Genomic DNA, 18,261 nt, shown 5'->3' with positions numbered 1-18,261 from the left:
AGTGGGTATTTTAAGAGTCTGAGTTTAAAATGATTTTTCAGACTGACACTACATTGTCTGTTAATTTATGTTTAGAAATGTCTCAAGATTTTTTAATAAATACCTACTACTGTAGCATGGCTGTTGAGAGCATAGGCTCTAGAGCTCAGGCTGTGTAGGTTTCAATGCCCAAAAACTGTATGATATTGGGCAAATAACCATCCTGAACTTCATTTTCTTTAGCTATAAAATGCAACTGAATCCTTTCGGGATTTTTTTTTTTTTTTTTTTTTTTTTAGAAATAATATGTTTGTAAAGCATTCGATCTACTCCTTGAAACATAGTAGTTGCTTAATAAATTGTAATTGCTATTAATATCATCATCGCTTTCATGTGCATTTTTAGAAATACTCCTATGGGAAGTAATTTGGTCCTGTAGTCTAAAAAAATCACATTTAATAACTTTGCAAGCATTCTACATTACATATTTAAGGGGAATTTGTGTAAAATGGCAATGCTTTAAAGACCACAAAATATCAAAATGTTTTTGTTTGCATAATAGCTTGTAAGTCTAAAGGGAAACTAACAGTGGCAGCATAAATGTCTGAAAGAGCCTCTTTGGAAGGACCACATATAACTTTTTCTGGTGATTCAAACAGGCTGTGCTTTCTAGCCTTTTTTATGTCAAGCACAGAACTAGTTATCAAGGCCTATATAAATGAAAAAAGACAAACACACACACGCACACACATAATATCCTTACCCTAAAAGGTAGACAGACTATTCATTCTGCCCTGCTTAATTGTAGGGCATTTGGAGAAACTTGAAACCTGATGGGGAAAATTTGATTAGAAACTGATCTTGAGGGAACTTATGAAAGCCTCATATATGTAATTTTTGCATTCACAAAAATCAAACAGTAAAGATAACGCATTATATAAACAATACTATATGTACATACAAGTATATATATATATTAAATTTGCAATAATTTGTAAATATCATTAATTTCCATTTACCATCCCTTGCTTGTTAGAAACTTCAGGATTTCCTTTTTTTCTTAGTTTCAATGAAACATAGTATATTTATTTTGCTTTATTGCAGATAAAATGTTCATTAAGGGGCTTTTCTTTTCTGTATAGTCCTCTGTGCAAATGTTTAATGCTATTATGATTTTATGACACAAATTATAATATTTACTGTTATCTCTGCAGTTCCAACTGTGTCTCTTGGGATATTTGAAATGGAAAAATCCTAGGAAACTTTTATTTAACCCATCCAATTCACTGTAGTAGCATTTCTCAAATTCCTCCCCAGTTCTCAGAGTTATACAGCCTTGACCCAGACTAGAATCAGTATAGTGTATCAGTGCGCTTCAGAGTCACACAGTGAAAGCTGTCAGTTGGCTGTCACCTCTCAATCAGCTTATTTCCCTCCGTACTAACAAATGTTGGTAGGCAGTTCTGAGCCCGTATTTCTTTTGCATCAGCTTTTTTTATTTTTCTCAAAGCTGTGCTGCCAAAAAAAAACTTCTACTCCTGCTTGGGCTTCTCCTTGATCTATTTTCTCTTCTCAATTCCCATTCTCCCCCCATCCTGCCTTTTTTTTCTAATTATGTCCAACAAATGTGACTTGAAATCCCTGCATACTAAAAACTGAAATTATTGTGATTGAGGAAACAGTATATAGAAGTAAGTTCAAATATGTTAGACTTCATAAGTCAGAGTGTGATGAGTACAATAATAGGAACATGTGCAAAATACAGGGCACGATTTAACGTCTCAGTTACAGAGAAATATATTTGAAAACATGACACTTGAAAAGAAGGAGGTGAGTAATTTACTTCTGTGCGGACAGGGTAGTGGGTATGAAATCAGACTTACGAATGTATTAAATTCTGATGTAGTCACTGAATTTTAGGGCATATTTTATATAAAATCTATGCTAAGCCTTATATGGAAAACAAAGATAATCAAGATTTACTCCCAAGCTAAAATCCAATGAATGGAGAGAGGTAGTTTTGTTATTTACCAAGTTTTTATATCCATTTATGGCCTGATAGCATTTTGTGGATTGTTCAAGATCACATCAGTGGTTAAGTGGTAGAATCAGAACTTGAATCCATGCCTTCTGTTTCCATAGCCTGGGCTTCTTTATGAATTTCATTTTATTTTTATCAAGGTTTTATATGTCCACAATTTAAAGAGTTATAAATATCCAAGTGTATTTTACAAGGCTGAAATCAAGATGTCATCCAGGGCTGAGGTCTCATCTGAAGGCTCAACTAGGAAAGGATTTCTTCTAAGCTCATTTGTTTGTTGGCAGAATTTCAGTTTCCAAAGGACTATTGGACTGAGAACCTCAGTTTCTACCTGGCTGTTAGCCAGAAGCTGCCCTCTTTTTTATGTTTGTTTTTTGTTTTTTTGTCACTTAGGCCTCTCGAACATAGCAACTTGCTTCTTTAAATCCAGCAAGGGAGAGAACCTTATAGCAAGACAGAAGTTACAAACTTATGTAACCTAATCACAAAAGTAGCATTTCATCACTTTTGCCACATTCTGCCTGTCTCTAAGCCAGCCCATACCCCAAGGGAGAGGATATAGAACAGTGTGAATACCAAGAGGCAATTATTCTTAGAGCCTGCCTACCAAAGCTGGACTCACTAATACGTATGGGACCTCAGCTGTGACAGCTAAGTTTCTCTTTCCATCCAGTCCCTTATCCTATGGGAAGCTGGCCCAGACTGGTTCACATGCAGCAGCAGCAGCAGGTTCTGAGAGTAGGAGAAGCTACAAGGTCTCCTGAAGCCTAAAATCAGAACTTGCACTGTGTTACTTCTTCTGCTCTGTGTTAGTCAAAGCTAGTCTCTAGACCAGCCTGGATATAAAGGATGGTGAACTAAAGCTAACCTCTTTTTTTTTTTCCTGTGAGTACTTTTTTCTTAAAAAAAATTTATTATGGTGAAATGCACATAACATAAAATTTTACCATTTTTTTTAAGTATACAATTCAGTGGTATTAAAAGCATTTATAATGTTGTGTAACCATCACCACTGTCCATCTCCGTAACTCTTTTCATCTTGTAAAACTGACACTCTTTATAGCCATTAAACAATAACTCTCCGTCCACCTTCCCCCAGCCACTGGCAACCAGCATTCTACTTTCTGTCTCTGTGATTTTGATTACTTTAAGTACTATGTATAAGTGAAATCATACAGCATTTGTCTTTTTGTGACTGGCTCATTTTACTTAGTATAATGCCCTCAAATTCCATCCATGTTGTAGCATATTGCAGAATTTCCTTCCTTTTTAAGGCTGAATAATATTCTCTTGTATGTATGTACCATGTTTTACTCATCCATCAATCCATCAATGGGCACTTGGGTTGCTTCCACATATTAGCTATTGTGAATAATGCTGCTATGAACATGGGTGTCCAAATATCTCTTAAAGACCCTTCTTTCAATTCTTTTGGGTGCGTACCCAAAAGTGGAATTGCTGGATCATATGGTAATTCTATTTTTAATTTTTTGAGGAACTGCTGTACTGTTTTCCTTAGTGGCTATACCATTTTACATTCTAGAACTTACTTGAAGGGGAAGAGCTGCAACAAATGTGTAAGCCTTTTAAATCTACTATATACACTATTAGTTTTGATTTGCTAATATTTTGTTTAAAATCTTTGTATTTATATAATGAGAGAATATGCCTGTAATTTTCCTTTCTCATAATATCTTTATCTAGTTTTAGCATCAGGGTCATGAGTTGGAATTCCCCACTCCAAACATAATGCCTGTCACAGGAAGTTGCACAAATGGAATTTTTTTTTTTTTTAATGAATGAATGGTTAAGTAAATTGACTATAGAGGAGACAGAAGGGCCAAAGAAGTTAAAAAAAAAAAAAAAAAACACCTAGGAAAAATGTGAATAGCTTCATATGACAGACTTTTTTAAAATGGAACTTCATAGTTTTAATGCTTTCTTAATGTTATTTGTGTGGTCTTTCTTCTTAAGCTGAACATCTAATGTTACGTGCTCTGCTCCCAAAGTGAAATTCACTTTGTTAAAGCACACTAGAAACCTTTCCAAGTTCCTAAAATTTGTATCATATTCTGAGGTCCCCGTTCGTTACTATGGTAGCAACAAGGAAGCACGTACAAGGAGGGGGGCCTAAGAGTGAGGAGAATGTGACTGAAGTGCACAATCACTGAAACATTGACTTGTTGGAAATCATTGCTCCAACATTTAGTAATTCAAGGTTTTTGTGGGTCTAAGGACTTGGATAGGATAAGCACTGCAAATTATATCCAAAAATAACATCTCTGTGTTTCTTTTTAAAATATTGGCTCATAATCAGACCTTTGCAGACTATGTTGTAGTATCAAGTTTCCACATAATGGATGAATGAATGAATTGATACACGTCAAAGTTGTTGTGTGGCATTTGAAATTCTCTTCAATTTTTAGCTTTGATTTAAATTCTTTATAAAACTTACTTCAAATTGGCATTATTTACCCTTCCTTCTTGGACTTCACTAATCTTAGATATTGAAAAAAACAACATATAACTTTTTATGATCGTTTCTCCGTATTCAGATTCAGACACTACATATGACCAGAAACCATCTGAAGGAATGAATGCCTTAAGCACCTGAGCCAAACATATTATACACTTGAGTAATACATTTGGTTCTAGGTATATAGGCAGCTGCAGCCAACATGGAAGCATATTCAATTATATAGTAGCCATTGCCTGTCAGAGGCAGACAAATTCATTTTTTAGCAATAACATTTTTCCTCAAGTTCAACTTTCAATTTCTCTTTTTCAAAGAGGTATTGGATTAATTAAATCATTGCTTTATTTGATTGTTGTGAAAATCAAATGAGAGCATTATTAACTTATTTAGTCCTTATAACATGCCTGTGAGATAGGCACTATTATTATCCCCATTTTACAGATGCAACTGAGGAACAGAGAGGTTTAGTATCTTGCTCAAAGACGAACAACTAGTAAGTGGTATTCATACATAAGTGGTCTGGCTTCAGAGGCTCACTCTTAATCATTCTGGAATGTTGCCTCTCTGTGAAAATGCTTTTGTAAGGTATAGATAGATACTGTACAGATCTGAGAAGATTTTATTAAGTATCCAACACTACTAGATTTTATGGGAGATATAAAGGATCATAAGCCTACCTTTGAAGAGCTTATAATCTGGTTGGGGGGAAGAAATATAACACAGAAAAGAGCAATAGTAGGGCAGCTTGTAAAATCACTGTCCCTCAGAGAACTCTGTGCATTTACTAAATATATACTTTATTTTCTTTGAATGCTCCCATACACAGCATGTACTCTCGTGCATAGTAGACATATATGTAATGTTGGTTGAATGCGGATGTACTTAAATAATATTATTCCCATTTTCACAGTGAGTAGACCTAAGTTAAGAATTCCTTGTACTTTCTTTCTGTGCCATGCAGTAGACTTGTGGCTCATCCATTTAATTGATTAAGCAGTATCTTGACTGTCCCTCTTTTTTTAACTTTTTATTTATTTTTTACAAATAAAAATTATGTACATTTAAGATGTACCAGATGATATTTTGATATATTTAGACATTGTAAAGTGATCACAACAATCAAACTAATGAACATATCCATCACCTCCTTAACTTTTTATTTTTGAAGTAATTTCACATTTACAGAATGGTTACAAGAGTAGTATAAAGAACTTATATATCCTTTATCCAAATTCCCCAATGTTAACATTTGCTCTATCATTCTCTTTCTCTCTTACAATGTATATTCAATATATATCATATGTATCACAATATATTAGAAATATAATTATCTTTCTGAGCTATTTGAGAATAAGTTACAGGCATTATTCTTTTAGCCTTTAAATATATCAATGTGTATCCTTCTCCCCCAACCCCCACCCCCACCATAAAAGGACAGTCTCTTAAAACAGGAAATTGTATTAACACGATACTTGAATCTATAGACCTTATTCAAACTTGATCAATTACCCTAATAATATCCTTTAGAGCAATATCAAAATATTTTTTTGACTGCCTGTGTTTTAAACACTGTGGGGAGTGTGTGCTACATAACACAATGCTGTATTTGGTTCCAAGAGAAATGTGAGTAGGTGCCCTGTCCCCTGACTCAGTCATATAGGCAGGGCCAGTGTCTTTGTTTGATTTTCCTTCTTTTGTATGATTCAGTGGAGCAGCGTGACTTCATTGGAGTGGACAGCACAGGAAAGAGGCTGCTCTTCATGGCTAATGAAGCAGACTTGGATGCCGAGCTGGTCATTAAGGGATCCATCCTGCAGAAGTAAGCCCTGGGGTTTTTCTTTCTGGCAATTCTTCTTGTCTTAAAACAAAATAAAACCACCCAGTGGATGGGAAAAAGGGAATGAAAACTAGATTATACTGTGTGAAATTGACAAAAGCATGTGAATGTTTTCCCATGAGGTAGGATGAAGGCTTTTCTTCACCACACAAGCTTAGCTTTTTCCCTGTGTCTTTTCTTGCCAAGGTAGTCAAATCCTGCATAGGAGTAGGGCAAAGCAGCTGGGGGAGAACAGAGAACAAGACTGTCTTTCTGACAATGTTATAGAACTTATTCTCTTTTAAAATTGTGGTAAACACACAACGTAAAATTTACCATCTTAACCATTTTTAAGTGTACAGTTTGGTAGTGCTAAACATATTCCTGTTGTTGTGAAACAGATCTCCAGAACTTTTTCGTCTTGCAAATCTGAAGTTCTATATCCATTAAACAACTCGCCCTCTTTTCCTCTTGACAGTCCCTGATAACTACTATTTGACTTTATGTTTCTATGAATTTGACTGCTTTAGATACCTCATGTAAGTGGAATCATACAGTTTTTGTCTTTTTGTGACTGGCTTATTTCACTTAGTCTAATGTCCTCACGGTTCATGTTGTAGCATGTCTTCCTTTTTAAGGCTACATAATATTCCATTGTGTGTACATGCCACATTTTCTTTATCCATTCATCTGTTGATGGACATTTGAGGTCCTTCTACATCTTGTTATTATTAATAATGCTGCAGTAAACATGGTATGCAAATATCCCTTTGAGGTCCTGCTTTGAATTTTCCTGGATATACACCCAGAAGTGGGGTTGCTGGATCATAGTTCTATTTGTAATTTTTTGAGGAACCTCCATACTGTTTTCCATAGTGGTTGTACCATTTTGCATTCCCACCAATAATGCACAAGGGTTCCAATTTCTCCACATCTTCACCAACACTTGTTATTTTCTATTTTTTTGATAGCAGCCCTCTTAGTGGCTACACATAGGCGGCCCAGTCACATTTTCTTCAGTCGGCATTTATTGAGCACTTGCCCAGCATAGACTTCTTCATCAGAAGCCACCAAACACAGTTTTACTGGTTTGTGCAAATAGATAGGAATGCTTAATAAATGTTTGAAACCTGGATGAAATGAATGTGAGAGGAGTAAATTGGGAAAGGAAAATGACTTTTTGTTTTTGCTATCCAGTACAACAGAGGTAGGAGACATACTTCAGAGTATATATTTTAATGAAAATGAAGTTAAGGGCCGGCCTGGTGGCTCAGGTGGTTGGAGCGCCATGCTCCTAATGCCTGAGATAGCCAGTTAAATTACCACGTGGGCCAGTGAGCTGCGCCCTCTACAGCTAAGATTGTGAACAACAGCTTTCCCTGGAGCTGGGCTGCTGTGAGCAGCTGGAGGTTGGCGTGATGTGTGCTGCAGCGGGCTGCTGTGTGCGGCCATGAGCGGCCGGTGGCCAGCGTGAGTGGCCGGCAGCCAGCATTAGTGGCTGGCAGCCATCGTGAGCGGCTGGCAGCAGGTGAGAGCTCCTGTGAGTGGCCCACCGACAACTGGCGATTGACTGCCTCAGCCAGAGGAGCGCAAGGCTCTTAATACCAGCATGGGCCAGGGAGCTGTGTCCTATACAACTAGACTGAGAAACAGTGGCTTGAACCGGAGGAGGGGTAGGGGGGTGAGCGGAAAAAAGGGGGGGAAAAACAATGTTATTAGAAAGATAGATATAAGTACTAAGTGGATCCTCTAAAAGAATTGAAAGTGGGTGCTTCTGGATAACAGAAAATGAGGAAGGGAGGGAATGTGTAATTCCTTTATACATGAAATTTTTTCATTGTAAGCCTTGAGAAGCTATTTACGAGTGCATATATGTAACTTCAATTTTAATTTTTAAAATTAAACAAGATATAATAACATAAAATTTCCTGAATCAAGTACAAATCTGGAAATTTTAAGAGTATAGTGTATTCTAAGAAAATTTGGTCAGATGTATCCTAGTAAACTTATTAAACTTTATGGATAAAGAAAGAATTCTTCAAGCACCCAGAGGCAAAAAGCTAATCACTTACATGAGAGGAAAAATTAAGCTTACCTCCAAGGTCTTAACAATATTCAATACCAGAGGAACAATATCGCAAAGTTCTCAGAGAAAGAAAGTGGAACTCAAGAATAGTATAAATAATGAAGATATCTTTCAGATATAAAAACAACAGGAAGACATCCTCAAACATGACAAGACTCAAAAATATGGCATCTATGAACCCTTCTGGGGGAAAAAAAAATCTTGACAGTGAAGGTAGAACTGAATTAAAATAAAGAATTCAGTAATAGAGAGACCAAGGTAGTCATAAAACAAATGTGATATTTCTTAAGAAAAAAACAGCTAAAACATTTATGCTGTGATGGTAACAATTAATTCTGGACTCCCTGCTGGGTTGGTCATGGATGATTATGATGTTTTTCCTTGTACTTTTCTGTCTTTTAAAATTTCCCCCAATTTAAAAAATTTTAAAAACAAGAAAAACCCCACATGTACTATTTAAGAAGCCTAAAGACCTAAAGAGAGCAGGATTCAAGGTGGTATTATTTCTAAGGACACAATCTAGTGGATGAAGACATTTCTCCATTTGACTTTTGTGTAGCTTTTGGGAAGCGGCCTTTCCTGGTTTAGTAGTCATGGCATAGAATGCCGGCTGGGGCGAGTCTTTGCTCTTGCTGACTGAAGGAAGCCAGGTTACTCAGAACACTTTCTGCAATGGACATAGCTAATGACTTTCATTGGATTATTCATTTCTTCCTTACCCAATAGCAAAAACAAACCTAACTGAACTCTGAACCTTTCTATTCTGTTTAATTCTGTGGTAGTTTTAAAGATATATTAATAAATTATTTGATAAATCTCTTCTGAAGAGGTGGAACGTCATTCCACTCGCCTTGACTATCAGCTGGACTTAGTGACTTCCTTCTAGTGAATAGAATATGTCAGAAGTGATGGAATGTCACTTCCAAAATTAGGTTATAAAAAGACTGCAGCCCCTGTCTTTGGTGCCCACTCATGCTCTCTCATCCTTTCTTGAATCACTTACTCTGTGGAAGTCAGCTGCCATGTCATGCGGATTTTCAAGCAGGCTATGGAGATGCCCGTGTGGTGAGGAACGAAGGCCCGCCAACAATCATGTGAGTGAGTTTAGCAGATATTTTGAGACCTGGCAACAGCCATGTTGAAAGCAGATCCTCCTCCAGTCAACCCTGAGGTGACTGACTGCAGCCCCTGGCCACCCTCAGGACTACAACCTCATGAGAGAATCTGAGTCAGAACCACCAAACTAAACCATTCACTGCTTCCAGAAACTGAGAGATAAGTGTTTGTTATTTTAAGCCTCTGAGTTTGAGGTAATTTGTTGTACAACTATAGATGACCAGTAAAATTCTTTAGATTCAAAAGGCTTTGAATCAAGAGTTTCTTAGAAACAATGAAGTTGAAAGACATCTTGGGGGGAAAATATGGTCATATAGCACAGTTCCTTTCCTTTCAACCTCAGTTTGCTCCCCACATATCCTAGAAGTAGGGCAAGTCATGTGGCTGTATGTGGGATACATCCTGCCTTAGCTGGATGCCTTTGCCGAGATCCTGGACAAACCAGCAACTCAATCCCAAATATTAAGACATTGATAAGGGGGGAGGGGGCGAAGGGAGAGGGGAGAGGGAGAATATGAGAATCCTGGATTAGAATAAATTCCTGAGAAAAGGAACTACTGGGGCAGCCAGATGGCTCACTTGGTTAGAGCGCCAGCTCTCAACAACAAGGTTGACGGTTCAATTCCCGCATGGGATAGTGGGCTGTGCCCCCTGCAACTAAGATTGAAAACAGTAACTGAACTTGGAGCTGAGCTGCACCCTCCACAACTAGATTGAAGAACAACGACTTGGAGCTGATGGGCCCTGGAGAAACACACTGTTCCCCAATAAAATTAAAAAAAATAAAAAATAAAAAAAAATAAAACAGGAACTACCTATTGACCCATCTTGACCCATGGTGTGTTCATTGCCATAGTGCTGTATGATTGACATAGAGATACACTGCCTAGGTCCCCCTTCAAGGAAGGACTTGCTACAGCTATAGGGAGTGTAGTCAGCCAACTTTGGGATGACCGCATCAGTAAAGAGCCACATTGCCTGAGGCCATGCTGTTTGCTGGGGCAGCCTGCATCCCGTCTCTGAATGAGGGAGGGGTATAAGACCTGGCCTCTCTGACAGTCTGTACTTGCTCCAGACTCCCTGATATGTTGGTCGAGGCTTTGTAGAACCAGCATCTCAATGCAGTTTTTCCTCTGCCCGTTATTGCTTCCTCCCCTTCTTTTCACAGATGTTGTTCCCTAATAAACATCTTGCACCCCAAATTCTGTCTCAGTATCACTTCTGGACCATCCAACCTTCAACACATAGTAACACGGTTTTTCTGTGGTTTGCCACTACCTGCCAAAGCAAGTTTTCTCGAATTCCGAGGGATCATTCTTTCAATTGTAGAATTAAACTGCCTGGATGATTAGACTGTTTCCTTTCTCTGACAGCAAACCTGTTGCATTGGCCTCTGCGTGTATAAAAACTGTGATGAATGTTATCTAATAGCATTTGTTGCCTCTTGCAACTCGTGACTGAGCGTGTATCAAAAAATGTATATCCAATCAATCTTTCCAGCCTCACCATACTATAGCATTGATTTCTTGCTTACTCTTCTCAAGACCAATAGTTCTTAACCCTGGGGAGCATTTTTTTTAAATGCTAATGCGTGAACCCGAGCCGTAGAGACTCTTATTTAATTCTGGCATAGGACAGACATTTTTAAAAAGCTCCTTGGGTGTTTCTAATGTACCAAGGTTGAAAACCACTGTACTAGATACTCCTGTTCAACTTAGCAGAGTTTGTGGCCCATTAGTACTATTCTATAAATATTTGATAAAGGGATAGTCATTTGGTCTCTCAGAGTCTAACGGAATTTTCTAGTTCCCCAGGAGTAAATGGAAGCAGTAATAAAAGTGGATCCAGCACCTGAAACTGCTGCATGAGCTCTGATTCTCACTCTCCAGCGGCTGGAGTCCATGTCCATAGGGGAAGAGAGGGCTCCAGCTAGTGTAGGCAACATCTGTCTAACACCGTAGACATATTTGCAGGACCAAATAAACCTGAGAGTACTCAAACGGCAGCCCACTAGATTTGTGGTGTTGCAGTTAAGACTAATAAGACGATTGAGCATTCAGGGCTGGGTGATTCTGGAGAATTAAACAAGATATTGTTAAAAAGTACTTAGCTATTTGTCTTCCTCTTATAAGGACCCTTGTATTTACATTGGCTCCACCGGGGTAATCTAGGATAATCTACCCCTCTCAAAATCCTTAACTTAATCACATCATCACATCTGCGAAGTCCCTTTTACCATACAAGGTAAGGTAGTCACAGTTCCAGGGATTAGCATATGACATCTTTGAGGGGCCATTATCCTGACACCACTAACCTCTTAGTTTTTTTTACCATGGTTTTCAATAGCTATATAATTATTGTATGAATATATACGCTCACTTATTTAACTTATCTAATATTGTTGGGAATTTAGATTGTTTCTAATTACCTAACACTTGATTCTTTTTTAAGTTAGGTTTATTGAGACATCATTTACATATAGTAAAATTTATTCTTTGTAGTATACTTCTGTGTATTTGAGAAAAATAAGTGCAAATACCTCATGTCTGTGGTTCCTGGGATGGTATCCTCTCATGCTAGCTTACACTCAACCTTTAGAAATTTGTTAAGAATTTTAATTTAATTCTTCTTACCTACGTGTATGGCAGCCCTCCCATCCTTCCATGTTGTGCTGTAGGTGAGCTAGTGTTGATGTCTTGTCTCTCCTTGGAGGCTGTTTTTCCTTAGAGTTCTGGCTATTTGGTTGCCCTGTGGTGAGTTCAAGAAAAGTTATGATTTTGTAGATTATTCAGTTTTTTCTTGTTGGAATGAGAGCAACTCTCTTTTTAGCTTTATAAATCCAAGATGGAAAACAGAAATCCTAGCATTTGATTTTCCTGTTTGTTTATTTGTTTGTTTGTTTAATTGAATAAATTTAGCACGTAACATTATCTAAGTTTAGGGTGAGATTTTCTTTTTTATATTCAATAGCTTTATTGAGGTATAATTCATATAAAATACAATTTACTCATTCAAAGTGTACAATTCAGTGGGTTTTTCAAAAATACATCCACAGGATTGTGTAACCATCACCACAGTCATTTTTTAAAGTATTTTTCTACCTCAAAAAGAAACTTGATACCCATTAAATCACTCCTTCTTTCTCCCTGTCCTCCCCTCCCACCTTAGACAACCAGAAGTTTACTTTATGTCTATATATATTTGTCTATTCTGGACATTTTGTATAAATGTAATTATATAATATATGGCTTCTGTGACTGGCTTCTTTCACTTAGCATAATGTTTTGAAGGTTCATCTATGTTGTTCTATGTTATGTCAGTGCTCTGTTCCTTTTTATTGTTGAATAGTATTCCATTGTGTGGCTATATTACATTTAAGTTATCCATTATTTATCAGTTGTTGGCACTTGATTTCAAATTGTCTTTTTTTCACCAATGAATCATTTAGGATTTCATTTTCCAGAATTTTGAAAGATCCCCCAAAGAGCATAAAGCATACTTATTTTTTTAGACAACCTCTATGCATATTAGAGAGACACCACCAACACTATAAAAGATAAAAGTAGACTCCCATCATTTACTTACTGGATTTAATTAGAAAAACATACATAACTATTTCAGGCTGTTAGGCTTTTTAAAAATTGTAGCTCTCACAATAAGTGAGAAAATTTGTCTGTTACCAAATTTGGACAGATAGTTGATTTGGGAGGTGGAGATTATGTCAGTTAAATCATTTAATTTCACGTTGTCTTTTAGTGTTATTGCTTGAGTTTGGGGTTGCAAGCAAGTTCTAAGTTCTCAAGAGAAGTCCTTATAAACTCCAATCATATATGTCTTCCTGATAACTCTGGAAAAGTTATTGAGTTCTTGAAATGTCTGATGTCAGAGGACTGGGCTCAACTGCCATTTACGTATCAAAAGAACGTTTCCTATATTCTTTGGTTTGCAGTCTTAGTGCTGTCATAATAAAGCTCTTTCCTAAGTATGAAGTCAAATGTTAGGGATGCTAGAGTTCTCTCCTTTTGTTTAGGTGGCCATGGCCATCAGACAGAGCCTGCTTTTCCTAGGACATCAGGAAAGGATGATGATGATTGGTGATGATGATGATGATGACAGCTATTGTTTTTCAAATTTTGTATCAGGCATTGTGTTAAAGGTTTTATATAATCCTGAACAATAATCCTATGAAGTAGATACTATTACATATTACATTTTACAAATGAGGAAAGTGAATGAAGATTTAGTTAGAAATAAGAAATCTCAGTAAATATTTGTTGAATGAATGAGTGGGAAATCATCTAGGAACCCGCCGTGATTAAGAGTCTGAAAAAAAAAAAAAAATACTGGGTGGCCCGTTAGCTCAGTTGGTTAGAGCATGGTGCTGATAGCACCAAGGTTGCCGGTTCGATCCCCACATGGGCCACTGTGAGCTGTGCCCTCCTTAAAAAAAGGGGTCTATAATCTAGGGCTTTGGCACTTTGCAGTGAATGTTGGGGTATAGAACAAGGATCACCAAACTTTTTCTGTAATGGATAAATAGTAAATATTTTAAACTGTACAGACCATATGATCTTTGTTGCATTTATTCAACTCTGCTATTATAGCACAAAAGCATCCACAGATATGTATCAAATGAGTATGACTATGTTCCAATAAAACTTTATCTACAAAAACAGGCAGCAAGGCCATCCAACTGGCAGGCTGTAGTTTGCCAGCCTACTGGAATTCTTTTTTTCTTTTTCTTTTTTCTCGGTAAAGAGTAGTTATGATGGGACCTTGATAACACAGCTTGTTTCTTACAGCAGTCAGGCTCTAGCTGACTAGATCTGGAATTCTTTCTGTGAAGAAAAAAGTAAGGGGTTTGTTACGAATTTTTTTCTTAATCTATCAAATCATATTTTAGGAAACGAAGAGAATTTCCTTGTGTTTTAGAAGACTCACCATAAGATGGAATTAAATAATATCTCCTAATGTATTGAAAATATGATCTTGTTTGTACTGTGTTTCCCCAAAAGTAAGGCCTAGCCAGATGGGCAGTCAGCTCTAATGTGTCTTTTGGAACAAAAATTAATATAATACCCGGTCTTATCTTACTATAATATAAGACCGGGTATAATATAATATAATACCAGGTCTTATATTAATTTTTGCTCCAAAAGACACATTAGAGCTGATTGTCTGGATAGGTCTTATTTTCGGGGAAACACGGTAGCTATTTTAGAATCATAGACTGCCACAGCTAGAGGGTCATTTAGTCCAGTCCCCTATATTTCAGATAATGAGACTGAAAGTCAGAGTAAAAAGAGTTTGTTACATATTAATTTATCTAATTAGGGACAGAGTTAGGTCTTTTCCATTAATTCATGCTTTCTACTTTTCAGGGGACACATTGTTCAACTGGCAAATGTTTATCAAGTTTCCTCCTTTGGTCAAACCATTGTTTTAGTATTTAAGGGGATCATTAAGGCAGGAGAATATCTCAAAGAGTTTATTAGCCTTGGTGGAAGATAACATTATGCACATAAAAGATTAAACAATATCAGATACTGAACAGTTATGGCTAACAGTGTTCATAAGAATTCAGAGGAGTTATCAATCCTTAGGAGCTGAGGTGGTCAGGAGTAGGGTTTCCAGGCGGGAATTCCTGCCCGTTTTCAGGAATTTTTTTCGCTTTCCCGTTCCGGAATCCCGAGATATAAGCTGTTTTCTGTTCTCCACGATGAATCGTTTCCACAAAGTGACGGCCGATACTACCAACCACCTGGGTTCAGGGAGCTGATTTTCTTGATTTCCTGACCAACTTTTCTCGGGAATCGGGAACGGAAGAGCGAAAAAAATTCCCGAGAACTGCCGGGAATTCCCACCCGGAAACCCTGACGATAAATAGGAAAAATGTCTTAGAGATACACTGTGAGTAGTACGTTTATTTCCCATTGTGGGTATTACTGGGTTCAAGGAGCTGATTTTCCCTATTACCCGACCAACTTTTCTCGGGATTCGGGAACAGGAAAGCAAAAAAAATTCCTGAGAATGGGTGGGAATTCCCACATGGAAACCCTAGTCAGGAGAACGTAATAGGATAATTTGGACTTGAAAGATGGATTGGGATTCGTTATGGAAAGGGACATGGGGAGCTGAACCTGTGTGGGGAGAATGCTATGAGCAAAGGTGTAGAGACAGAGTGTGCAAGACTTGTTTAGGAACAGTTTGGCCCAAATGGAAGGCCTCTGCACTAGGAGACAAGGTTGGAAAATTAAGTTAGTACAAAAATAGAGGACCTTGAATACCTGGGAATTATTAAAGACTTTCTGAGGAGGGAAATGATGGCTCAAAATTCAGAATTCTGGAAAGATAATCTGATAGTAGTATGCAAGATAGATTTAAAGTGCGTGTATAAGACTTGAAAAGTTTTGCTGTGTTATACTGCTAAATTCACAAGACTTAAAAAGGGTAAAGGGATTGTGTCCTTTGGAATGCAAAAAGCAGAACTAATTGTCCTTATCTATTATTATGTGAAACAAGAGACCTTACTCATTTATGCATCCATCAAGCAAGTACTGATGTTTATGCTTTTGCTCTATATTAGAGTTTGCAGGCTTCGACATTAAGTTCTTAGAAGCTAGCCATTTGTTTCTATAGTTACAACTAGAGGGTGGAGAGACTGTCTCCTGCTTTCTTTTTAACCTCCCTGGAATCTAGCTTATGGTTCCATGTGGTATACTGTTAATAAATGCCTTAGTCCCAGTGGTCCCAACAGTCCACCACATGGAGCCATAAGCTAAATTCCAAAAAGAACAAAGTTGGGGCATGATGGGAGCAAAGAAAATGGACATAGGCAGAGGTAAGGTACAAATGAAGAGTATATTTCTCCCTCAGAGCTGTTGAACTGGCGGCTTTGGGTGAGCCCTAGGGCCATTAAGAGCAGATCTTCTACACGTTTCCTAAGCCTATGTTACATTTTTGGTTGTTGGCAGGTTTTTTCCCTTCATTCATCTAACTTGTAATCTACACCCCAGTGATTCAGGATCTTTGTAGTATAGTTGTAATAGGGCAGCTGGCTAGATAAATGAGCAGTAAAATGTCCTTCCTCCATTTCTGTAGCCCTCTGAGGCATTAAGCTCTTCCTGGCCTCAGTGAAAGGGTGAGTAAAAGCTAATTAGATTCAGATTTTCAAGCACCTTTGAATATGGGAATGCAATACTTCCTATCTTTTTCTAACTGTATTTCCAAAGGTGGGGGCTAGTTCCTAACGGGCATACAAAACACCAAAGTTGTCGTTGGTGTATGTATCTGGGAGAGCCAGAAACCTTGTGTTTTAAAGTTTTCTTACTTTTGTACAGGTTGTAGGAGAAAAGGGCAATGATGATGGAATGTACATCCATTTGTTTTCTCCCTTTCTGAGGGAGGATGAAGTGTTTGCTTGACTGCGAGAGACAGTTCTGCTTTTTTGGGAGTCAGGCATATTTGGTCCTGGAAAGTAAGACAGCATATGACGCTTGTTGGAGTGGGAGTCCTGCTAAACCCATAGTCAGGTACAGAGGCAAGCTGTGTAGTCATCAGCCCAGATTCTCACTACTTCAGTGCATTTAGAGAAAGCGCAATGCCTTTCCCACATGTTGAATTGATGCATTACTGACTTGGAGAGGCATTATATGTAGTGGGGAAAAATGTTGCTGGTACAGAGAGCATGGTACTGGATATTCAAGTCCAGAGAATTTGGAATATAGTCTTGAGACAACCAGCTATATGACCTTAGGCAAATCACTTTGCTTCTCTAAGCCTCAGTTTTCCCAGCTACAGTTGGCTTAGTTCTTTAAAGACCCCCCAGCACTAAAATTCCTGTTTTATTTCTGAAAGACATGTGTTTTTAATCATTCTAAGCAAAAGGTATTTGTGCCAAATATTTAATAAGAAAATCATGTAGCTTTTCTCCAATGTTATGTTGTTTTCTTTTGAATACCAGTCAAGGTTTTTCACGGGAAGGATAATGAAAATATTAAAACAAGCTTCTAAAGGATATCTTTTAAATGGAATAAAATGTGCACACATTCATCTTGGAAACTGTAGGCATTTGTATCTGGGAAAACAAGGACTTAACTCAGACCTCGAAGTTCGTGGCCGGATCTGTGTTCCTGGAACACAGATGATAAGTGGGTTCACACTCTTGATTATTTGCCCCAATGGTGTGGAAAGTCCTGAAATACTGTTCATCTAAATTAGTATCCCCACTGCTGCAAACCAGCCATAAATTCCTAAAGTACTTTTCTAATTTTACAGTTTTGGGGGCGGAATGCATAGGGACTTGTGGAAGTCAGGGTCAAGAATGTTTCCCAAGGTATCCTGTCCAGCGTAGGCAGTGTGACTGTTATTCTTACTCTTCTTCTATGCTTTTAACGCTCCCTTCTATAAAGTCATATAAATGGGTTATTTATAAAAGAACCCCCATATCAGTGTCCGTTAGCCAGTTCCTGATCATTTCAGGGCTTTTGCAGTACAAATCAGGTTGCTATTCAGCTTTGCTTATAGCTGGTTTAGATTTCAGCTTTCTTAGATCTGCTAAATCTGTTACCACCGTCCTTCTGCTTTCCAGCTTTCAAAATGTTACTGTCCTCTCTTTTCCTAATATTCTTTTTTTTGGGGGGGAATATGCCTTTAAAAACAACAACAAAAACCCTTTCCTGTCACTTTAGTGAGCTTTCAAAAGGAATAGGGCTTAATGCCTGTGTTTAATCTGCCATCTTTACCTA

At 37.6% G+C, this 18,261-nt stretch overlaps 1 protein-coding gene across 2 annotated transcripts in view; it reads left to right on the top strand.

Annotated features, from left to right (window-relative positions):
• EIF2B3 (eukaryotic translation initiation factor 2B subunit gamma) overlaps positions 1–18,261 on the top strand; it is a 107,390-nt gene that overhangs the window by 41,008 nt on the left and 48,121 nt on the right. For both annotated transcript variants that reach the window (XM_033115388.1, XM_033115387.1), the window contains exon 5: positions 6,204–6,315. In XM_033115388.1, coding sequence (XP_032971279.1) covers positions 6,204–6,315 — 112 coding nt within the window. The remainder of the gene's footprint in view (positions 1–6,203; positions 6,316–18,261) is intronic.

Source organism: Rhinolophus ferrumequinum, chromosome 9 (assembly GCF_004115265.2).
Source record: "Rhinolophus ferrumequinum isolate MPI-CBG mRhiFer1 chromosome 9, mRhiFer1_v1.p, whole genome shotgun sequence".
In the NCBI taxonomy this organism is placed as follows: domain Eukaryota; kingdom Metazoa; phylum Chordata; class Mammalia; order Chiroptera; family Rhinolophidae; genus Rhinolophus; species Rhinolophus ferrumequinum.
The sequence above is the reverse complement of the archived record's forward strand: the minus strand, read 5'-3'. Positions and strand labels throughout refer to the sequence as shown.